Source organism: Tachyglossus aculeatus, chromosome 12 (genome assembly GCF_015852505.1).
Source record: "Tachyglossus aculeatus isolate mTacAcu1 chromosome 12, mTacAcu1.pri, whole genome shotgun sequence".
Taxonomy (NCBI): Eukaryota; Metazoa; Chordata; class Mammalia; order Monotremata; family Tachyglossidae; genus Tachyglossus; species Tachyglossus aculeatus.
In genome coordinates this window covers 27,395,930-27,420,889 of record NC_052077.1, presented here as the reverse complement: position 1 = coordinate 27,420,889, position 24,960 = coordinate 27,395,930, and the positions used below count along the sequence as shown (strand labels likewise).

Sequence of the window (24,960 nt, the reverse complement as noted above, 5' to 3'; positions counted from 1 at the left end):
TGCACATAGTAAGCGCTTAATAAATGCCATCATTATTATTACCCAGATTCTTTCACTTGAAGTGTGTGGAAGAAGTTTTAGAGAGGAGAGACAAGCAGGTAAATCAAAATATAACTGCAGAGTTAAGTAGCATTGTATAAAGAATGAAATCCCAATTTTGAAGGCAAATTTGAGTTCTAGAGAACAGGCCAAATGCACTTGTATGTTCAGTAGTGAGGAAGGGAATTCAGTTTCGGACTTCACACCGCCACCACTGGTTCCTTCCCCTCTGCCTTCAAACATGCCCATGTCTCTCCCATCCTAAAAAAAACCCTCTCTCGACCCCACCTCACCTTCTAGTTATCGTCCCATATCCCTCCTACCATTCCTTTCCAAACTCCTTGAACGAGTTGTCTACACGCGCTGCCTACAATTCCTCAACAACAACTCTCTCCTCGCCCCCCTCCAGTCTGGCTTCCGTCCCCTTCATTCCACGGAAACTGCGCTCTCAAAGGTCACCAATGACCTCCTGCTTGCCAAATCCAACGGCACATATTCTGTCCTAATCCTCCTCGACCTCTCAGCTGCCTTTGACACTGTGGACCACCCCCTTCTCCTCAACACGTTATCTGACCTTGGCTTCACAGACTCCGTCCTCTCCTGGTTCTCCTCTTATCTCTCCGGTCGTTCTTTCTCAGTCTCTTTTGCAGGCTCCTCCTCCCCCTCCCATCCTCTTACTGTGGGTTCCCCAAGGTTCAGTGCTTGGTCCCCTTCTGTTCTCAATCTACACTCACTCCCTTGGTGACCTCATTCGCTCCCACGGCTTCAACTATCATCTCTACGCTGATGACACCCAAATCTGCATCTCTGCCCCTGCTCTCTCCCCCTCCCTCCAGGCTCGCATCTCCTCCTGCCTTCAGGACATCTCCATCTGGATGTCCGCCCGCCACCTAAAGCTCAACATGTCGAAGACTGAGCTCCTTGTCTTCCCTCCCAAACCCTGTCCTCTCCCTGACTTTCCCATCTCTGTTGACGGCACTACCATCCTTCCCGTCTCACAAGCCCGCAACCTTGGTGTCATCCTCGACTCCGCTCTCTCATTCACCCCTCACATCCAAGCCGTCACCAAAACCTGCCGGTCTCAGCTCCGCAACATTGCCAAGATCCGCCCTTTCCTCTCCATCCAAACTGCTACCCTGCTCATTCAAGCTCTCATCCTATCCCGTTTGGACTACTGCACCAGCCTTCTCTCTGATCTCCCATCCTCGTGTCTCTCTCCACTTCAATCCATACTTCATGCTGCTGCCCGGATTATCTTTGTCCAGAAACGCTCTGGACATATTACTCCCCTCCTCAAAAACCTCCAATGGCTACCGATCAATCTGCGCATCAAGCAGAAACTCCTCACCCTGGGCTTCAAGGCTGTCCATCACCTCGCCCCCCTCCTACCTCACCTCCCTTCTCTCCTTCTACTGCCCAGCCCGCACCCTCCGCTCCTCCACCACTAATCTCCTCACTGTACCTCGCTCTCGCCTGTCCCGCCATCGACCCCCGGCCCACGTCATCCCCTGGGCCTGGAATGCCCTCCCTCTGCCCATCCGCCAAGCTAGCTCTCTTCCTCCCTTCAAGGCCCTGCTGAGAGCTCACCTCCTCCAGGAGGCCTTCCCAGACTGAGCCCCTTCTTTCCTCTCCCCCTCGTCCCCCTCTCCATCCCCCCGTCTTACCTCCTTCCCTTCCCCACAGCACCTGTATATATGTATATATGGTTGTACATATTTATTACTCTATTTATTTATTTATTTATTTTACTTGTACATTTCTATCCTACTTATTTTATTTTGTTGGTATGTTTGGTTCTGTTCTCTGTCTCCCCCTTTTAGACTGTGAGCCCACTGTTGGGTAGGGACTGTCTCTATGTGATGCCAATTTGTACTTCCCAAGCGCTTAGTACAGTGCTCTGCACATAGTAAGCGCTCAATAAATACGATTGATTGATTGATTGATTGATTGCCCGGATCATCTTTGTGCAGAAACGCTCTGGGCATGTTTACTCCCCTCCTCAAAAATCTCCAGTGGCTACCAGTCAACCTACGCATCAGGCAAAAACCCCTCACTCTCGGCTTCAAGGCTCTCCATCACCTCCCTTCTTTCCTTTTATAGCCCAGCCCGCACCCTCCACTCCTCTGCCATTAACCTCCTCACTGTGCCTCGTTCTCACCTGTCCCGCCATCGACCCTCGGCCCATGTCCTCCCCCTGTCCTGGAATGCCCTCCCTCTGCACATCTGCCAAGCTAGCTCTCTTCCTCCCTTCAAAGCCCTCCAGAGAGCTCATCTCCTCCAGGAGGCCTTCCCAGACTGAGCCCCCTTTTTCCTCTCCTCCTCCCCATCCCCCACAACCCCCTCCTTCCCCTCCCCACAGCACCTGTATATATGTTTGTACAGATTTATTACTCTACTTATTTTACTTGTACATATTTACTATTCTATTTATTTTACTTTGTTCATATGTTTTGTTTTGTTGTCTGTCTTCCCCTTCTAGACTGTGAGGCCATTGTTGGGTAGGGACCTTCTCTATATGTTGCAAACTTGTACCTCCCAAGTGCTTAGTTCAGTGCTCTGCACACAGTAAGTGCTCAATAAACACGATTGAATGAATTAAGTAGTACACAAGTATGAAAATTTGAATATGGATCCAAAATACTTTCAGCCAGATTAATCCAAAACACAAGGTATTCTCTGATTAAGCTTGGCAACCTTATTAATAAACTTATTAATATAGACCCAAGGGAATCTTTAAGACATTACTACTTCAGTCAATTTAAGTGGCATAGGTAAGAAATTTAGAAGTAGAAGACTTTGTTAGGTGTCAATATTGTTAACTTTTATGGTCATGTTTACATGATGATGATGGCATTTGTTAAGCGCTTACTATGTGCCAAGCACTGTTCTAAGCACTGCGGTAGATACAAGGTTGACCTACGGGGGCTCACAGGCTTCATCCCCATTTTACAGATGAGGTAATTGAGGCACAGAGAAGTTACGTGACTTGCCCAAAGTCACACAGCTGACAAGTGGCGGAACTGGAATTAGAACCCATGACCTCTGACTCCCAAGCCCGTGATCTTTCCACTAAGCCACACTGCTTCTCAAAAATAAAATCAGACACAAAAAACTGAACATATCCCACAAGGTAGATGGCTGAAGTGAAAAAATGATTACAATAAAATGTGCAATAATACCTACCAAATAAGTTGGTTTTCACAGTGATGGATAGATGTGTATTATTCCTAAGAATTTCCATGGCTTTAGACAGCTGAATATTTTCAAAGTTTTGACCATTTACTTCCAATATCTAAAAAACAAAATTATAACACATAAGTGATTTAATTTTATAATTTTAAGTCACAGAGTAGCAAATACATATGTATATATGTATGAAACCTATTTATATATAAAATGCCAAAGATAAAGTTATTAAAATGACCCTTTTATCTGATAGAGTTTGGAAAAAAAGACTCTAACAGGTTAAACTTCAGCCTTTAAAAGAAAAAAAAAAGAAAAGAAAATCACTCGTACTGAAAACATAAAATTGAAATTTGAAGTACATTACCTGGTCACCTCGTTTCAAGCCTGCTTCTGTTGCTTTGCTACTTGAATCCACACTATCAACAAAGATTCCAAATCCTTTTTCAGACCCTCCCAGCAAGATGAAAGGTAAAGGGGCTTCTCGAGATGGTTTTGTCAGAGTCATCAATCTTCGTTTTGCTTTAGCGGCACATGCTATATTTAATAGCCTCAGATGGCCACCCATTTTCTGCAAGAGTACAAAAAAAAATGTATGCAGTGACATACCAAATGGCAAAATTATGTGAGACAATACGAAAAAACATTCATTACTTAGCTTCATTAATCTTACCTCTCTTTCCAAATTGTTTTCAAATTCCTCTAAAAATTGAGTCATGGCAGGATCCCCTTCAAAGTCATTGAAATGATTGTTCACCCACAACAACACTACCCGTGTAACCTGTAAGTCAATTAATTCTTCAGTGAGTTTTCATCCAGCTAACGTCTTTTTCAAAAAATATTTTCCTATTATTCAAATTTTGAAATGGCCAAATTTAGTAATCTTTTGCAAGAACATAACCATATCCTGTTCTTATCAAAATATTATTTTTTCATAAAACCGCAACTATCAGGGGAAGATTTGTATTCTTCCAATCAATTGTTCTAGGTAATGGATGTGAGGGAAATCAAAAGCAAAAAGTGAAAAAAGGTGCAGACAAGCAAGTTGTGAAAGGAAGACCAGAAACTAACTTCATTCCTTGAGATCAACTCCTCATTTTGTTCAATTCCTCCTTACTGAACTTGCCTCTAAACAGTGCATAGAAACTTAAATCTCAGGGATAGGGCCACATACCATGTAAGAGATGGAAGGTAGTTGGAGCGCGGGGGTGGAGGGTTGGAGTAAAGAGGAGGGGTGTAGTGATATTTATTACTCTATTTATTTTACTTGTACATATTTACTACTCAATTTATTTTATTAATGATGTGCATCTAAGCTATAATTCTATTTATTCTGACGGTTTTGACACCTGTCTCCATGTTTTGTTTTGTTGTCTGTCTCCCCCTTCTAGACTGTGAGCCCATTGTTGGGTAGGGACCGTCTCTATATGTTGCCGACTTGTACTTCCAAAAGCGATTAGTACAGTGCTCTGCACACAGTAAGCGATCAATAAATGCGATTGAATGAATGAATGAATGAATGAGGACAAAATGGGATCAACCACTTTGGGCCTGAAAATGAAAATTTAAAAATACTGGGAGACTGGAGGTCTTTTTAAAGCAAAAGAGACATCATTTTTTTTTTAAATTGAATTTGTTTAAGATGTGATTCTTTTCAAATTGAATTTTTAAAAATGACTGCTCTAATTTCTAGAGTCCCAAATCTATGCTCTATTTATTTGGTTTGGGGATTCCCAAAACACTATAAATGGGTTTCTTGGTGCTCTTGTTTTTAAAGGATTTGTTTCAGAAATATTATTAACCTTTTTAAAAAATAGAAATGGAGAAAAATGACTGCCAAATATGTCAGGAAACAAAAATGTAGACGATTTTTAATTCAGTTGAATTGAAATGGTTGTCACCCTTGATCCCAAAGCCACCTCTGTTATATATCAACCAAATGCAATTAAAGGATTCACAAGTGGCCTTTGACATGAACTGAGGCAATAAGGCATTTCGTTTAAAGATGTTCTGATTAGAGGTTCAAAGAAGGGATTCAGTGTTATAGGTAGGTTGGCAACAAAAGTGATGGAGGGGGGTTAGTGATATTTTAAAAATCTCTTGCTGATTTATTATATCTGCTTAGAGTTTAATTACTATTTTATTCATGAACTGATCCTCAAACCCAAGGTAAGAGATAAAAATCCAAGTGATATTACATTCACCCTTCTTAAAATGCCTGAATTAATCGGTCAAGGGGGAAAAAAAACTATAAAGTGTCTCAAATCTTTGGAAGTGATTGTCTGAATTGGAATATTATCAAGTTTGTAATTTTAAAATGATCAATTTGTAAGTTTATTTTTAAAATGTCTAGATTTGATTGTCCCCTGAAATTTAGTTTTAGGTTTCAAGCAAACTGTACAAAACATTTGTTGGTTTGTTTTCTTTTAACACTATCTCCAGCTGATACCAAAAGAACACACAAAATGGCTTAGTTATCCTTTCTTTGCGATTGTTAATAAAGAAGCAGCGTGGCTCAGTGGAAAGAGCCCGGGCTTGGGAGTCAGAGGTTTTGGGTTCTAATTCCGGCTCCACCGCTTTGTCTGCTGTGTGACTTTGGTCAAGTCACTTAACTTCTCTGGGCCTCAGTTACCTCATCTCTAAAATGGGGATTAAGACTGTGAGCCCCATGTGGGACAACCTGATGACCTTGTATCCCCTTAGTGCTTAGAACAGTGCTTGGCACATAGTAAGCGCTTAACAAAAGCCATCATCATTATTATTATTATTATTTGATACCTAAATATCAATATGGGAATTACTGTCCAACCTTATCCCTGAGGCTAGGGTCATTGAACCACTCCAATAACTTCTTGCCCACTTCCATTGGGCTGGAAAGAAAGGTTCTGTAGGTCAATAGGAAATCCTCTATAAACGTTGGATCCACTACCGAATGCTCCTCCACCAAATGCATTGTTAATCTTTCCGAAGTGCCCTGTAACAAATAAATTTGTCATTAGAATGGTAGTCTGTTTGCATATGACACCTTAATTCGACAATTTGGATAACCGCTTGAAACTTTATTGGACCCATTCGGTTACTGACGCTTCCGAATTGTAAAGGCACAACTATTAGCGCGTTGTTGGTTAGGGACCGTCTCTATATGTCACGGACTTGTACTTTCCAAGTGCTTAGTACAGTGCTCTGCACATAGTAAGCGCTCAATAAATACGATTGAATGAATGAATGAATAGTCCTTAATGGATATTGTACAATGCAAGTAATTAATGTTAGTCATTTGATTTTACAGCAGGTACGTTTGAAAACCGGAGAACTTCCAGAGAGAATAAAGTGATGAAAATGTTCAGGGTCCTTTCGGTAAGTAGCTAATAAAAAGTATGTGGAGAATGCAAAAATCTAGAGCTTTTGATCAATACAACTCACCAGTATGTTTGGGATTTTTTTTCTTTACCTTGATAACAATATGACCCTTTCTTGTCCCAGTGCGATCAAGCTCTCTGTGTTCTTTGACCATAACTATCTCTCCCTCTTCCTCCACTTTCTGCATGTTCTTTTCCACCTGGTTGAGAATGCGGCAATAATCTTGCTGGGCTATGCAGACAAACTACAAAGAATCACGAGACACACATTAGGGATACGGACGCTTCAAAATGACTACTCACAGTGCAAGGTGGATGGTCACTTCTTTCATGAAATAATTAATGCCAAACTGGGTAAGCAAGTCTGGTGAACCTTTCATTAATTTTTCCCCAACAAACTTTTACTTTCATTTGCTAATCGTTTGGAATTATTTCTGATTTTCTCAAAACTTAATGATATATATAATTTATGTTCTCTTTAATGCCACAACTTGAAAAATCTATAAAATATTTCCCATAAAATGGAAAATTAAAACAGAAAATTTCCTTTTCTCTAGTTGAGTGAAAAATTTAAGGAATAAGGTTTCTAGCCATAAACTTTCTGCAAAATGAGACTATGTATGTCCTCACACCCAATTTTTGTTCCCATAAATGTAAAGACAAAGACAGCTCTAAAATTAACTTCTGGTTCAGAGAATAGAATTGACGGGCAAAAAGAAATTGTTCTCAGAGCAAAATATTTACATTTTGTCCTGAATGGACAGAAAAGTTTAAAACTTTAACTGGAAATTTTTAAAGAAAACTTAAAATAAGAATAATTACTATGTATTCAAGTTAGAAATAGAAGAGTCATATAAAGGGATTCATGCAAATTTACATAACAATAAACCTCCATTATTTAGTGTTGTTTGACTACCCTCCAGCATTAGATTTTCAAAAAAATACCTCATTTTAATTATAGCCATGGATTTTTCTATGATGTTCACTAATAATAGAGCGATATGGCAAAGTATAGATTCCGTTTCCTCAGATCTCCTGGGCTACTGGCCAGATATATCTATTGATGGCTCGGCTGTATTTTTCTTCCTTTTAATAGTAATTGTAATGATGCAAATTTTGCAATTTGACATTCAACCACTATCTTTATGAATTGGCCATTACAAAACTGAAATCAAATTTCGGCATTTCAAAAACCAGCTAGATGCTGGAGGAGATACAAAACAATCAGAACAGATCCAGTCCCTGTTCTACATGGGACTCACACTCTAAGGAGGAAGGAGAATGGGTATTTAATCTCCATTTTACAGACAAGGAAACTGAGGCCCAAAGAAGTTAAGTGTCTTGCCCAAAATCACACAGCAGGCAAGTGGCAGATACAGGATTAGAACATAAGTCCTCTAACTCCCAGACCAGTTCTCTTTCCTCTAGGCCACTCTGCTTCTCAGCTGTTTCTTGTTTCCTTTATCCCCTTTTCCATTTTAAGCTTTCCTGATCACTTCCCAGTATGCTACTTCTCTTCCTGTTCCTCCCCATTCTTCCCTTCTCGTTTGCTTGGCTCTTAGGACTTTTGTCCTGGACTCATTACTCCTTTGCTTTTACAGTCAAAAGCAAAGAATCTGAATCGACTGTCAATAATTTTTTTTTAAAAAATCTGTGCATTATTACCAAGTTTATCTCCATTTCAAATTTCCTTCTGTATGTTTCTATTTCTCCTTAAAAGCTTTGGGTTGTCTATTTTACTAATTCTGAAATTTCACGTATCTCTCAAGAGCTTAATACAGGGCTCTTCACAAAGAACACTGGTTGACTGATGTCCTACCAATTCTCTCCCCTTCCCTTATTACAGGAGTAATAATAATAATAGCAACAATAATAACTGAGGTATTTATTAAGCCTTACTGTGTGCCAGGCAATGTACTAAGCACTGGAGGAGATACAAGCAAATCAGGATGAACACAATCCACACAGGGTAGTGTTGTAAGTTCTTTCACTGATTCATCCCACTACTAATTCCAAAAATACTTCATGTCTAATGGTTCTGAAATCTCTTCCTTCCACCCAATTACTCTAGAGCACGGCTCACCATTAAGCCACTCACACCACTTGATGTATTCATAATTCCATTCATCTTATATCTCCTACTTCAGGTGACTTAAAAGGTCGCGGTCTTTAAAAATGGCCACATTATTAAAAGCAATTATGCAAACACTTCCTTTTTATTTATATGTATACCTCAAATTCTGCAGAAGCTCAAAGAAGTTTACAAGAATTTACTCAAAATTTTAAAGAGTGCATTTATAAATATACTTTCACGTATGTTTTATACCTGGCAATCATCTACTTTTGTTCTCATCACTCCTTTCATATATTCCTTGTCCATTGTAGGGGATACTCCAAAACTGTTTCCCATACATAATATTTCTGTTCTTCCATCTGGATACGTCACTTCAACTGAGCCATTCAGAATTACTGACCAGGAGTCCAACTGAAAAGAGAAAACAAAATTAAGAAAACTACACAAATCTTTCATATTTTTCTCTAAAAGGAAATATACATGTTAAACAAGAACTAAAATATTCCATCATTTAGTTCTTTCTTTAAGTGAACACTACTTAATAAAAATAACCCCAAGGGGAAAAAAAAAACACATTTTCACTGCTTTGAAAAGTAACAAACTTTACCATGGTAATATCTAGAAAGTGTGGCATCGCTAAAGAACTGACAGTAAAAAATAAAACAGTGAAATTGAAGTAACTGCTATGAATCTTGAGAACATGAAAATAAATTCCTTCCAGAGTAACAGAGGAAGTGGGGAATAAGAAAGATGAAGAGATAAGGAAGGGAATCATAAGGAATCATATTCTCTTGTCAGAGGTTTTAGATTCTGAAAGCTCCTTGTGGGAAGGGACTGCACTTACCAACAATGTTACAATGAACTTTCCCGAGGACTTAGTGTAGTGGTCTGCACATTGAGTACTCTATAAATACCTTTGACTGATTGATTTTTGAAGTAGCTGCTAATCAGCTATGTTACTGACCTCTTCTCCATCATTTAGCACTATTGTTCCTGCTCTTTCCACCACTGCAAACACCATCACGGCACAGAGTTCTCTCCTCACTGACATTGTCATGTTGGCAAAAGCAGGCAACTGATGCATAAATTCCAAGAGTTGTTCTGAAAGGAGAAATAAAAATACCCGGTGATTTGCAAGTGTCAAAACAACTGATCTTAGTAAAACGACAGCCCTTCAAAAATAAGGCCTATGGGTTTTCTCTCTCAAACTACTGAAAAATCCTTTCGGCATATTAAAAAAAAGTGCTTCTCTAAAAGGCTACTGCAATGCTGGTGGTTGTAACTCTGTGACAGTATTTTTGTATGGAAAAAAAATTATAGGATAATCTAGCACAGCATCTCAGACAACTAAAATATACTTAAGGGATTTATGTATTCTACTACAGAAGTTCCACTAAAACCAAATAGGGAGTCTCTTTAGATGGCATGTGATTTGTTTTGGATTTTAATTTTTTCCATAAATTAGATTACCCATGGGAATATGTAGAAAACCCTCATTGCTGTATATTATCAGATCCTTAACAGGTATCCTGAATCTAGTTTTGGGCTCCATAACTTGAAGATTTCAGAAGCATGACAAAAAGCCGCTTAAGACTTCTGACAAAAGACCAAAGGAACTTAGCTCTTTTTCCTTGGCTCTTTCTGTTGCATAAAAATTGATCACTAGTATTTATTGAGTGCTTACTAAATGTACTCTGTGCCAAATGTTTGGGAGAGTACAGTACAATAGGGTTGGTATACACATTTCCTATTTTAACAAATATATAATAATAGAAAGGATTGCAACTTTCTTAACTCCACTGAGGGCAGAAGTAGGTAAAATAGGTTAAAACTGCATCAGGAAAGACGGGCTCAGCTATCAGAATTTCCTGCTGTGAGGGGACACCCAGATCGACACTCCTATCTAGTTATTCAACAGCAAAGTAGGCAAAACATAATGATAATGAACCGGTGTTGAAGGAAGAACTGACTATTCAGGCAGAGCCCAAGTTTCAACCACGAACTGAAGTGTGTGATGCCTTACTCTAAACCTATGTTCTGATTCCGTAGTCAAACACCAAAGGTAACTCCCTCCCCACACCCAACCTGGGACTATGAAAGGATTTTAGAAGACACTTCAGCCCCTGTTTGTCCCTGGAAATATCTCTGAGCAGATTACCGAAGAACTTGTTGAACTGGGGAGGCCCCTTCATCCCCCTCTAATAATAATAATAAAATTGTGCTATTTGTTAAGCCTTTACTATATTTCAAGCAGTATTCTAAGCGCTGGGGTAGGTACAAGGTAATTAGGTTGGACACAGTCTCTTTCCCGCATGGGGCTCACAGCCTTGAACTCCATTTTAGAGCTGAGGTACAGCACAGAAATTAAGTGACTTGCCCAAGGTCACACAGCAGACAAGTGGCAGAGCCAGCATTAGAACCCAGGTCCTCTGGCTCCCAAGCCAGGCTTTTTGTGGCATTTCTTAAGCATCCCCCCATCTTACCTCCTTCCCTTCCCCACAGCACCTGTATTTATGTATATATGCTTGTACATATTTATTACTCTATTTATTTATTTATTTTACTTGTACATATCTATTCTATTTATTTTATTTTGTTAGTATGTTTGGTTTCGTTCTCTGTCTCCCCCTTTTAGACTGTGAGCCCACTGTTGTGTAGGGACTGTCTCTATATGTTGCCAACTTGTGCTTCCCAAGTGCTTAGTACAGTGCTCTGCACACAATAAGTGCTCAATAAATATGATTGATTGATTGATTGATTGACAATAAATAACAGTAAAAGGGCTAAGCACTGCACTAAGCACTGGGACAGAGCCACAAGGTAATGAGGTTGGACAAGTCCCTGTGGTCATAGTCTAAGATTAATTTGCCACCAGGACTGAAGGAGATCCTAATGGAGCAATTCAAAGGTGCACAGAACAAGTACTTCTACCACCTACTGAAAACTTAATCACATGCTAATTCCTTCTGTATTTAACTCTGTGATGTCATACATCAAAACACTTAAATATTAACTGTTGGTCTCCCTATTGGTGTGTAAGCCCTTTGTGGGCAGGGAAAATATCACTTAGGTATTCAGAACTTTCAAGTGCCTAGTACAGTCATCATACCAAATGGGAGCTCAATAAATGCTGCTGCTATGACTACTACCACAGTATTCAGCATATAAAGGAATTTAATAATTGTACTTCCCAAGCACTTAGTACAGTGTTCTGCACACAGTAAGCGCTCAATAAATATGACTGAATGAATAATAGCATTTTTCCAGTAGTTCTGGAACAGATCTTAATTTGCTACATTAAGAAAATGTATGCCACAATATAAACATCCATAATATTCATTCAGTTGTATTTATTGAGCGCTTACTGTGTGCACAGCAATGTACTAAGCACTTGGGAGAGCACCATGTAACAATAAACAGACCCATTCCCTGTCCATAATGAGTTTACAGTCTAGAGGGGAAGACAGACATTAATATAAATTACAGATATGTACTTAAGTGCTGTGGGGCTGGGAGAGGGAATGAATAAAGGGAGCAAGTCAGGGCAATGCAGAGGGGAGTGGGAGAAGAAGAAAGGAGGGTTAAGTGAGGGAAGGCCTCTTGGAGGCCTTCAATAAGACTTTGAAGGGAGAGAGAGTCATTTGTCTGTCAGATTTGAGGAGGGAGGGTGTTCAAGGCCAGAGGCAGGACATGGGCAAGAGGTCGGCAGCGAGATAGACGAGATACAATCCACATTTTCATTTTCATTTTCAATGAGCATACCTTCATGTATTATAACATCACTGTCATTTAAGATATCAGATTTTTATCGACTACTAAATCCGATTTTGGACCTAAAATTACAATTGAAAAATACTATTGAAAACTGCAGTCAAGCTCACTTTTTAAAATGCAATGCATTAATAATAATAATGTTATTATTATTATGGTATTTGTTCAGCGCTTACTATGTGCCAAGCACTATTCAAAGCACTGGGGTAGATACAAGGTAATCAGGTTGTCCCACCTGGGGCTCACGGAGAAGCAGCGTGGCTCAGTGGAAAGAGCACGGGCTTTGGAGTCAGAGGTCATGGGTTCAAATCCCGGCTCCGCCACTTGTCAGCTGTGTGACTTTGGGCACGTCACTAAACTTCTCTGGGCCTCATTGACCTCATCTGGAAAATGGGGACGAACACTGTGAGCCCCCCATGGGACAACCTGATCACCTTGTAACTTCCCCAGCGCTTAGAACAGTTCTTTGCACATAGTAAGCGCTTAATAAATGCCATCATCATCATTATTATTATTACAAATGAGGTAACTGAGGCACAGAGAAGTTAAGTGACTTGCCCAAAGTCACACAGCTGATAAGTGGCAGAGCCAGGATTAGAACCCACCTTTTTCCCCCTCCATTTTGCATCAACCTAGGTATTTCAATCCCTATCCCTAAAACACTCCCATAGCACCTAAGTACATATTCTTATTCTCTGTTGTTTCTTCTTCCTGTAATTTATTTTAACATCTGCCTCTCCTGCTAGATTGTAAAATCCTTAGAGGTGAAAATTATGCTTCTTCACTGCACTTTCCCAAGCACTTAGTACAGTGCTCTACACACATTAATTGACTGATAATACCACTTACTAAGTGTTTACTATGGGCCAAAGAACTGAACAAGCTCTGAGTGGACAAAGACAATCTAACCGGAAACGATCTAAGAGGCGGGAAGAGCAGGTAGTTAACTTAAACCCATTTTACTGATGAGGAAAGTGAACCTCAAAGAAGCCCTATGGCCACACAGCAGGGCAGTAATAGAAGTAATAAAAGTATTTCTGCTATTTTGTTAAGTGTGGGGTAATTGAATCACTGTGGCACTCATTAAACATTTACTATATACCAAGTACTGTACTAAGCGCTGGGGGTAATAAAAGATAGTCAGGGTGGACACAGTCCTTGGTCATTCATTCATTCAATCATATTTATTGAGCGCTTATTGTGTGCAGAGCACTGTACTAAGCGCTTGGGAAGTACAAGTTGGCAACATATAGAGGCGGTCCCTACCCAACAATGGGCTCACAGTCTAGAAGGGGGAGCCAGACAACAAAACAAAACATGTGGACAGGTGTCAAGTCATCAGAATAAATAGAATGAAAGCTAGATGCACATCATCAACAAAATAAATAGAATACTAAATATGTACAAGTAAAATAAATAGAGTAATAAATCTGTACAAACATATATACAGGTGCTGTGGGGAGGGGAAAGAGGTAGGGTGGGGGGATGGGGAGGGGAAGACGAAGGAGGGGGCTCAGTCTGGGAAGGCCTCCTGGAGAAGGTGAGCTCTCGGTAGGGCTTTGAAGGGAGGAAGAGAGCGAGCTTGGCAGATGGGCAGAGGGAGGCCATTCCAGGCCCAGGGGATGACACGGGCCGGGGGTCGATGGCGGGACAGGCGAGAACGAGGCACAGTGAGGAGGTTAGCAGCGGCAGAGGAGCGGAGGGTGCGGGCTGGGCTGGAGAAGGAGAGAAGGGAGGTGAGGTAGTAGGGGGCGAGGTGATGGAAAGCCTTGAAGCCGAGGGTGAGGAGTTTTTGCCTGATTCATAGGTTGATTGGTAGCCACTGGAGATTTTTGAGGAGGAGAGTAACATGCCCAGAGCGTTTCCGCACCAAGACGATCCAGGAAGCGGTGTGAAGTATGGATTGAAGTGGGGAGAGACAGGAAGATGGGAGATTGGAGAGGAGGCTGATGCAGTAATCCAGTCCGGACAGGATGAGAGACCGAACGAGTAGGGTAGCGGTTTGGATGCAGAGGAAAGGGCAGATCTTGGTGATGTTGCGGAGGTGAGACCGGCAGGATTTGGTGACGGATTGGATGTGAGGGGTGAACGAGAGAGCGGAGTCGAGGATGACACCAAGGTTGCAGGCTTGTGAAATTATTAAATACAAGTCTCCTGACTCCCAGCTCAATGCTCTTTCCATTAGGCCATGCTTCCTTCCTGTAGAAAGGAAGCTTTCTGTGCTTCCTGTACACACATTAAGCGCTTTAAAAATACCATCATTATTTTCCTTAAACCAACTTACCAATGTCATCATCCGTTCTGTCAATGGGGTCTTTTTCCAAACAATCTCTGACAATGTCCCTGCTCATCAGAGGATCTGATGCCCGCTCAATATCCTCTTCGTCATCATCATCTTCCGAGTCCACTGCAGTTTCGGGCAATCCACTCAGGTCCATATCACCAGCCTCACTCTCTGTGGCCTGAAAATGGAGGGAAACAGTTAAGAACAAAAGACTTATTTGTGCCCAAAAGTTAATGCATACATTTTAAAAGACCCTAGTTTTATTTTAATGATACATTTTGTTTTCATTTCGCATAAACTTAAATAGGGATTTCTATACTTACCAGAACAGGGACTTAAACAGAATTTAAATAGCTACCTTCAAACCAATTGCTTTGTTCATCATAACTGAATTCATCCAAATTTATAGGCATCCACCTCTGACCTGCGTACATAATTATTTTGATTGGAAGCTTTGGGAGAAAGATATTAGTATTTTAAATTTTAAAAATGTAAGAACTATACAAAGGAGCTGGAATGCAAATCTCAAATAGGAAAAGAATAATTTCCTTAGAAACCCTTAAAATAAACAGCTATAGAAGTTTATATTTTTTCAGAAAGAAAAAGAAATCTCATCTCTTTTTCCAAAACTTACTTGGGGACTGGGGAAAGTGATTGGTAAATGACAGTCTAGAGCATATTCTCCATTGTTGCTGCATTTCCTTAAAGAGACGATGGCTCAAGCTTACCTAACATTAAATCACGTTTTAGGATTGGTTATTTGACCTGAAGTTTGTGAAATATTTTATTTAAAAACTCAATGGTTGAAATGAATTTATGGGCCAATTCAAACGATGCGAATTTTGAAAATTTTATTTCATCAAAATCAGATTGGTAAATATAATAAAATATGAAGAGAGTCCAGGGTGTGCCTAGAGCCACCCAAACTGATTCCAGCCTCTTGCCCCTACAAAACGAACATGGAAGAGGAGCTCCATTTTTTTATTTCATCAAAATCAGATTGGCAAATATAATAAAATATGAAGAGAGTACAGGGTGTGCCTAGAGTCACCCAAACTGATCCAGCCTCTTGCCCCTAAAAAACGAGCGTGGAAGAGGAGCTCCATTTTTCTGCGTGAGCAGGGATGGACACAAGCTAAAACCCACATGACCCAGAGCCCGCTGCAGTTGTCCCCTGAGCTACCCCAGAGCACCATAGGACATGAGCCCTATGCTTAGACAATTCCCAAACTGTTCCAACACGGCGGAGGATGCCTGGAATCATGAAGAAAGTAAGCACTTCTCCCTTCAATAACTATATTTAGCTAACTGTTTAATGCTTTTAGACTGCAAGCTCCTTGTGGGCAGGGAATGTGTCTATCAACTCTCCCAAGTGCTTTGCACAGAATAAACATAGAGTAAATACCATTGACTGTATTTATTGAGCACTTGGACAATATAATACAATGGAACTGGAAGGCATAATCCCTACTCTCAGCCCCTGACCCTGGAAAAGGAGCTGTGTCTAATTTGTTCATCTTTAATTTTTTCAAGTGCTTCAGCATAGTATAAGCACTATGTCACTACTCCTACCTGATAACACACAGTGTTTAACATTCCCTTATGGCTACAAGAGGCTTAACAGTAAAGTCTAGGAAATCCAATTTTAACCCGAGACAGAAACATGCTATTTCTGCTACTAAATTTAATATCCTGGACGTATAAAGTCAGGTTATGTCACATACCTAATCTTTAAAACTCAGACTATGGGGAACTGCCATTAAATTGTTCAGGGCAGATGAACCAGAAGAACCTGATACAAGTTACAGTAGTACGTCAGATGAGCGATAAGAAAAACTAGGTCACCTTTTGCTGTTTCGTCACCCTAGTTTTGGAGCCTATAAAGGTGGCGATCTGTTAATGCTTGCCTAAATGTAATCACATTTACACCCTGGCTTCCTCTGAACTTTGACGATCACACATCAGGTTATATTTACAAACTGATGATGGGTTATTTTCACTGCTCTTTTCAATTTCTGGGAAGGGAAGTTATGTCTGAAACTAGTTATTAAAAATCCAATTTCTCAGAAGTGCATTTATATTATAGTGGAATATTCTGGGGTTTTTTTTGGGGGGGGAGGGCTTTGCCCTCACAATAATATAATTCTTCAGGATATGCAATAGTTCATTTCAATCAGCACTAAAATACTAGGATGTTTTCTGAAAATGGAGATTTAGACAACTGTACAGTACAATTGGATTATTTAGCTGAATTAGTTGTTTCGCATAACCTATTACCACAAGTATTGCTTTGTCTAACAAGATTTTATAACCTTGAACAGAGACCTTCATTCCACGAAGGTCAACTAATCTGATTCTAAAATACAGACATGATTGACGTGCCCATTGGAGCAGGCTGAGTAACTCAAGCTGAAACTGTTTCCACCATAACACATTATTTAAACACTAATTTTGAAGGCACAGACACTGCTCAACCATTTAACTTATATTTTCTGTTCACTGTGCTTGTAACAAACATGGGACTCACAGTTCATGAGGGAGTGAGAATAGGTATGTAATCCCCATCTTAAGTATGAGGAAAGTGAGGGGAGAAGTGACTTGCCCAAGGTCACACTCAGGCAAGCAGCAGAGGTGGGATTAGATGTCAAGTCTTCAGTCCTGTGCTCTTTCCACCTGGCCAAATTGCTGAGACCAACAGAATAGTCAGAGGGTCATACTTCAGTCACACCTCAGTTCTCAACAGGGCTTGCCAGCGAGGCATTCTTCATTAGATAAAGTTTGTACAAACAGATCTTCAACGGAGTCACAGTCTTGGATACTGCCATAAAATCTTTCTGCTTTGCTGTCTGGAGAATTACCTTATTTATTTGAAATGTATTATGGGGGCGTTGGGATGCTTTTAGTGTTCAGAGCTCAAAACGGGAATATAGTCTACGATTGAAACCCAACTTCCTTCATGATGCTGCAGAGAAGTGAAGGGCGGGAAGGCTTGGTCCACTGCTGCCTCTTGTGGTGTATAATAATAATAATAATAATAATAATAATAATAATAATAATAATAGTATTTGTTAAGCGCTTACTATGGGCCAAGCACTGTTTTAAGTGCTGGAGTAGATACAAGGTAATCAGGTTGTCCCGCAGGGGGCTCACAGTCTTAACCCTCATTTTTACACATGAGGTAACCGGCTCACTGAAGTTAAGTGACTTACCCAAAGTCATACAGCTGACAAATGATGTAACCAGGATTAGAACCCACAACCTCTGACTCCCAAGCCTGTGCTCTTTCCACTAAGCCACGCTGCTTATCAGAACTAGGATCCACACACCTTTCCAGTACCCTCATTCATCCATTCAATCATATTTACTGAGCACTTACTGTGTGCAGAGCACTGTACTAAGCGCTTGGGAAGGACAATTCAGCAACAAATGGAGACAGTCCCTGCCCAAAACGGGCTCCTGCCTCCTTGTCCCCAAGGTGGAGGGGAATGTGTGCGGCCTACTTCTCAACCAGGGCTTTCGGAAGGGATCCCTGGATCCCCTCAATATTAGCAGGATCAGGGCTAGCAGTTATGGAAAACAGGCAGGGTGACTGGCAAGGAAGAAGTAGATGTTCAAAGTGCAGAACCACCTACTAACCCAGAAGTTCTAACCACCAGCCACTCGCGACCCTAGATCAAAGCCAGGACGAACTGTCTCCTAGGGACACCTCCTCCCCAACCTTTACCCAGGAAGGTGACTTTTTAAAGGGCAGAGCTCCTGCTGTGGGTGATAGTATTTCTCTTTTAGGAGTCTAATCTGCAGCCCAGCCCACCCCAATCTGCAAATGTGTGTCCAAATGTGACACACAGGCAAGTCCTCTTAAAAGGAAAAATCTACTTTCTGATACCAGCTCACTTGGATTTAACTGGTACACAAGTTCCAATAGACTCCTGTTTATACCATGGCTTTTACCAATTTTTCTTAACTCCAACTGTGTCTACTACGAAAAGACTATGGAAGGTATTTATTTCACTGCAGTGCTTTATATGTCCAGGGTACAGTTTTCTACATTAAATCACAACCCTCAGGTTCTTAGTGCTGTAATTATAAACTTAATGGTTCTAAGTATTTTCAAAAAGTGACCCAAAACAGCTATAGAATGTGTGTCCTGAAAATGCATAATTTGAAAGCGGCAGGAAGAAGGTATTGCTTAGTTTTAGGTATCTTTTCAATTCCAGTCCTCTTTTTCCTTCTTTGAACTTTGATGGAGCACAGCCAGATTAACTCTTTTGGCGCTCACTCTTCTAATCATTTGTTACACAATGAAAGGAAACAGCATTTGTGTGATACCCAGTTTTCTTCAGAAAGGGTTCTGCTGGAACCCTTCTGCTCAAGAAACTTTAAAGAAAATAAACTAAATTTTTAAAAAATTCTAAATTTCTGTTCCATCTCTGATGGGAAAGCTATCCAAGTGATAAAACACATTAAAAATAAAAGTGAAAAGAGCCAAGAGAACTGTGGGTTGATTCTATTCAGGCCTCTGCCAACTGATTCTGGCATTCCAGGTAAAAATCAAATATTTCTCCCATTAGGTTAAAAAAATAGAGGAGACGGATTCAACATCCATCAGATGAAAAATAATCATTACAACAGTTTGTTCATCATCTTAAGTCAACAGCTAGAGTGCTTCATTTTCAAAGTGAACAATTCTTTTCCCTAAAATTTGGTATATTATGTCACTCCATGGAGGTTAATATGGATCAAAAACAATTAACCATAGAATCGATATCCTGTGTGTTTAATCCATATTCAAACTAAATACTTAGGTGTGTTCAAATGTTTCCATGAGCTGGAGTTTTTGAACCATGAAACTAATGAAGATAGGCAAGGAAACGTTCTCTTACCTGGTAGATATCTGACAGACTACTGCTTCCAGAATCACTGGTGATGCTACATCCTGAATGACTAGAAGAAACGTGGGTCACCTGTGGGTGGAGGCTGTCTGTAAGGTGTAGTTTTGTAAAATCTGCAGGAAGCTTTAGAGGAAATAAGAAAAGGCAGCATTACACCTTGAAACAAGGACTCAAATCACAGAAATTCCTTACCATTTCTACTCCGTATCAACGCCAAAAATTATTAGCATGGAAGTCTGAGATAAAGTTTACTACTTTAAATATTCACCCGCCATGAATTTGAACACAAATAAAAATATAAATGACTACTGCTTAAAAGATAAAAGTATCCAATTTCACAAAATCTAATGAACCCAGAATATTTTCAGTTCTGCTTTTAAATCAGGCTTTTAGCATTAGTTGATACTAGCAGTTCATTTTGACTTTGGGGTACCCAGCATTTTTAGGAAGAGTCAGTACATATAGTAGGCATGTGGTTAGTGTTATTATTGTACCAAATTGTATATCAAATGAGTTTTCATCATGTTGAACCCAAAGATATTGAACTTACAGCATAATGGCGAGCCTGAATACAAAATAAATTTTATTCACAATTTCAGAAACCTGAATTTTCTCTCTTCAGAAATACATATAAAAGAATCAAATGCAATGCACAGGGCAAAACTCAACTGCCAAACTATTTATAACTTTATACCAGACACTTTAACAATATAACTATAACTTTAAGAGTACTCAATCCACTACAGAGTTTCAAATCCAAAAATATTTAACAAATCTAGACAAATATGTTGAATGTATTGTCAGAAGAATGTTTTCTAATTTCACCAATAAATCATAGCCAAAACACAGACTTTGAGTTCTGGCATACAATGTTTTCGGAAGGCTGTTTGTCCAGCATAACAATAATATCATCATTCTATGTTTTTGTTTATTTATCAAATTGTTCTTAAGCTTCAACCATTATCCAGTCTAAAACCAATGGAAAAACATCTGGAAAAATATGTCTGATTATTGGGTTACATAAATAAATGCTAAACAAAGTTTCAAAGGTGAAGAAAACCCATTTCTATCCAAAAGAAAACTAAACTGGAAGCCTGCCTGGTAAGAATAAGAATATAACCATATTTCATTTTGCAAAAAAAGTAACATCTATAAGGCACCCACCCTATCAGCAAAAAAGAGGTGTCTTCTTAAAAATTAATCTCGGAGGCTTAAAAGTTTCCATGAAAATGAAAATACTATTTATCTTTTCAAGATCTAATTTGGAATAAACTAGCATTGAGGGAATGGGATTTTTATTTTTTTATTATGTTTCAGTGATTTGGGGGAAATAAATTGCATACAGATACTATGACTTCATAAAAAATAATAATGGTATTTGTTAAGCGCTTACTATGTGCCAAGCACTGTTCTAAACACTGACTTCTTGCTGAAGCAGCATGGCCTACTGGCAAGAGCAAGGACTTGGGAGTCTGAGGTTATGGGTTCTAATCCTGACTCTGCCATTTGTCTGCTGTGTGACCTTGGGCAAGTCACCTAACTTCTCTGTGCCTCAGTTACCTCATCTGTAAAATGGGGATTGACACTGTGAGCCCCACGTGGGACAACCTGATTGCCTTATATCTCCCCCTGCGCTTACAATAGTGTTTGGCACACAGTAAGCGCTTAACAAATACAATAATAATAATAATAACAACTGAAGTAGTCGAACAGGAATCACACTTTTTAGGCTTTGGAGATCTTAAACCTATTCTTCAATACAAGGATAGGAAATATATGCTGAACAAAGGTAAATTCAAGTTAAAATAGCAAATAAAAAAGCAACCCAAACTAAAAGTTTAAAGGCAGTTATACTTTGGAGTCAGAGGTCATGGATTCAAATTCCGGCTCTGCCAACTGTCAGCTACGTGACTTTGGGCAAGTTACTTAACTTCTCTGTGCCTCAGTTACCTTAACAAATACTATTATTATTATTATTATTATTTTATTATTTTATTGGAGGGAGAGTCGAGAACAGGCCTGTCCATTCCACTCCTATCTTGGGCAGTTCCTAGCAACTGCCCAAAACAGACTGTTTCATTTTCAACATTGGAAATTACTCTACTAAAACTAGAGGGACTGGTTTGACATAAGAGGCTAGATCAGAAGACTTGCCAGCTCTTTATTTCAATAACTCTAAATTTAGTAATCTTGTTTGTAATCATTTTGGTAATCTCAGACTGTTATAGCAAATATCCCAATCACTTTAGAAAGAAGCTAAATCTATTTTAACTATTTTAAAGAATTGGATGACTAAGGAAAGAACATAGTTGCTTGTTTTCTGTGGAGAAACTCCCTGAGCAAACTGTTTCATTGCAAAATGTTAGGAACACTTTCGGTCAATAAAACAAAATTGTATTACTAAGACTTGCATCCTCAAATTTTTCCAATTATGTACCTCCTCCTCCCCTTGAAAAATCACTGATAAAGTTCATAAATTTATTCATGTATTATTTATACTCTCATACAGTAGGTTGGCATTAGAAGAGCTGGGTGTACAGGCTGGGTAGTAGTAGGAAATGAGGGAGGTAAGGCAGGAGGGGGCAAGGTGATTGAGTGCTTTAAAACTGATGGTAAGAAGTTCCTGTTTGATACAAAAGAGGATAGGCAACCAGCAGAGGTTCTTCAGGAGTGGGGAAACATGGCCTGAAAGTTTTTGTAGAAAAAATATCTGGACAGCAGAATGAAGTATGGATTGGAGGAAGGAAAGACAAGAGGCAAGGATATCAGCAAGGAGGTGGATGCTTTAATCCAGGCAGGATAAGATACATGCTTGGATTAATTTACTGCTCTCTATTCCTGGGAAAATCCTACTAAGAATTCTTCTTTATCAACCAATTAATGGCATTTATTGAGTGCTGACTACATGCAGAGCACTGTATTAAGTGCTGGGGAGAGTACAATACAATGGTGTTAGTACACATGATCCCCACATAAGGAACTTAAAGTCTACTAGCGGAAACAGTTCCTCTCAGGGTTGAACCTGGAGAGTTTCCAGTACTCTACCAGAAGCAGCGTGGCTCAGTGAAAGGAGCACAGGCTTTGGAGTCAGAGGTCATGGGTTCAAATCCCGGCTCCGCCACCTGTCAGCTATGTGACTTTGGGCAAGTCACTTAATTTTTCTGTGCCTCAAGTTTGTGAGCTCCTCATGGTACAACCAGATCACCCTTGTAACCGCCCCAGCGCTTAGAACAGTGCTTTCAACATAGTAAACGCTTAACAAATACCATTATTATTACTGTTATTGGAGGGAGAGTCAAGAAGAGGCCTTAACAAATAGCAATAACAACAAAATAACAATAACAAAAGTGCTTAACAAATAGCATTATTATTATTATTATTATTATTATTATTATTATTATTATTATTATTATTGTTATTGGAGGGAGAGTCAAGAAGAGGCCTGTCCATTCCATTCCTAGCTTGGGCAGTTGCTAGGGAGTGGAAGGCAATCTGTTACAAGTCAAAACTCCTCTGTGCTGGGCAGCAGCGGCATGGGAGGGACTCGAGGGCGGAGACTCAAGTTTACTGCGTGGAAGGAGGAAATGGTAAACTCTATGGCTACACTACCAGAACAACTGCAGATGGAGGTGGGGTGTTTGGGGAGAGAAGTGTCCATAGTGTCACTATGAGTCGGAGATGACTCGACAACAGAAGACAAGAGAAAACAGTCATGGAAAGAGTTTAGGGATAGGGGAAATAGTACAGTAAAATAATATTTACATCTGTAATTTTTTTTAAAAAAAGATTGTATTTGTTAAGCACTTACTGTGTGGCAGGCACTGTACTAAGCACTGGGGTAGATACAAGCTAATCAAGTTAGAAACAGCCAATGTCCCCCATGGGACACACAACCCTATTCCCCATTTTACTGATGCAGTAACCGAGGCACAGAAAAGTGAAGTGACTTGCCCAAAGTCACACAGCAGACAATTGGCGGAGCCGGGATTAGAACCCAGGTCCTTCTGATTTCTAGACCTGTGCTCTATCCGTTAGGTCACTGCTTCTCTGTGAGTCTGGGGTATCAAAGTGATTAAGGGGTAGAAACAAGTGCACAGCTGACACAAAGGGGAGGGAGGATATGGGAAATAAAGGGTTTAGTCTGGGAGGTCTGTTGTAGGAAATGTAACTTTCACTTTAAGATGTAACTTTAGGAGGGTTTTGAAGGAGGGGTGAGTGGTGAACTGTCAGATATGATGGGGATGGCACTACTATTGGTAAAAGCCGACAAAGGGCTGACCAACACACCCTGCCACATTGTTTGCACCTTAGTGTGGATTTTCACAGTACAAATGGGTTTGTTCAGGACAAAGCCTGTCCCTTTCTGAGCATAAACCTGGGTATTTCAATCTCTGCAAAGCTTTTCCTAAAGTTGAACAACCACTCTGCACGCTAGAGTGCTTTTTTCTTCTGCAACCGTCTCCTAAAACTCCAGTGGTGCTTTGAATTGTTAGGGAATATGCTTTACTGTGTCTTTATAACCTTTGTCCTCCTCATGACTTTCCCACCACTGTAGACAGCACCATTCTTCCTGTTTCACAAGTTCTGCTGCCTCTCTGAAGCAAAAGAAATATACTTCTCCATTCCCAAGCCCCATGACTAACTCAATTCTTCTGCTTTAAGAGCAGGATTTCATATTTTGGGGCTTTTTTGTGGTTCTGGAACATAGCGGAACCACATCTCCCCAGAGCCCACTTCTTCCAAAGTGGGGTTTGTGCCTGATTAGCCTTCCACCCACCTTCCCATTTACTAAGAGGGTCTTGAGGACAACAAGGTTGCAAAGCATGTGTCCAAAATTCAATTAACAGAATCAATCACCCAAATAAGCGTTGCTCCTGAGATTGATTTGGTCAGGCATTTACACTTTGAATCTAATCAAAAATTCCTGGAAACTAAAACGTGTAGAGCTAAAAATTTGGACATAACAAAATAGTTTCAGTTATTATGGTACCATCTGAATCAAAACCAAGAAGCAACTAAAATACAAGCATTTCTCCCCTCTGCCAAAAGAACCAAGGAAGACAGCCAGCTAGTAAGGGACTAGCAAGTATGTCAGCAAATTTTAATTCAGGCTAAGAATTTATTTTACATAAATCTCTAGGGTTGACAAGATTTTCCAGCATTTTCCATAAAAAGGTATATTTAAAAAAAATGGTTTATATTTGTTAAGCACTTACTGTGTGCCACATGGTCTGTCCCACAGGAGGCTCACAGTATTAAATCCCCATTTTACAGATGAGGCAACTGAGGCCCAGAGAAGTGAAGTGACTTACCCAATGACACAGCAGACAAGTGGCGGTGTCAGGATTAGAACCCAGG

The 24,960-nt window shown here is 40.0% G+C and overlaps 1 protein-coding gene across 10 annotated transcripts in view; it reads right to left on the bottom strand.

The window, feature by feature from the left end:
* Window positions 1-24,960, bottom strand: part of RAPGEF2 (Rap guanine nucleotide exchange factor 2) — a 244,368-nt gene that overhangs the window by 22,824 nt on the left and 196,584 nt on the right. For all 10 annotated transcript variants that reach the window (XM_038754925.1, XM_038754928.1, XM_038754929.1 and 7 more), the window contains 9 exons: window positions 19,594-19,725; window positions 14,711-14,888; window positions 9,620-9,756; window positions 8,908-9,066; window positions 6,674-6,826; window positions 6,032-6,196; window positions 3,896-4,003; window positions 3,590-3,793; window positions 3,223-3,331 (listed from right to left, as the gene is read on the bottom strand). In XM_038754925.1, the coding sequence (XP_038610853.1) occupies window positions 3,223-3,331; window positions 3,590-3,793; window positions 3,896-4,003; window positions 6,032-6,196; window positions 6,674-6,826; window positions 8,908-9,066; window positions 9,620-9,756; window positions 14,711-14,888; window positions 19,594-19,725 (1,345 nt within the window). The remainder of the gene's footprint in view (window positions 1-3,222; window positions 3,332-3,589; window positions 3,794-3,895; window positions 4,004-6,031; window positions 6,197-6,673; window positions 6,827-8,907; window positions 9,067-9,619; window positions 9,757-14,710; window positions 14,889-19,593; window positions 19,726-24,960) is intronic.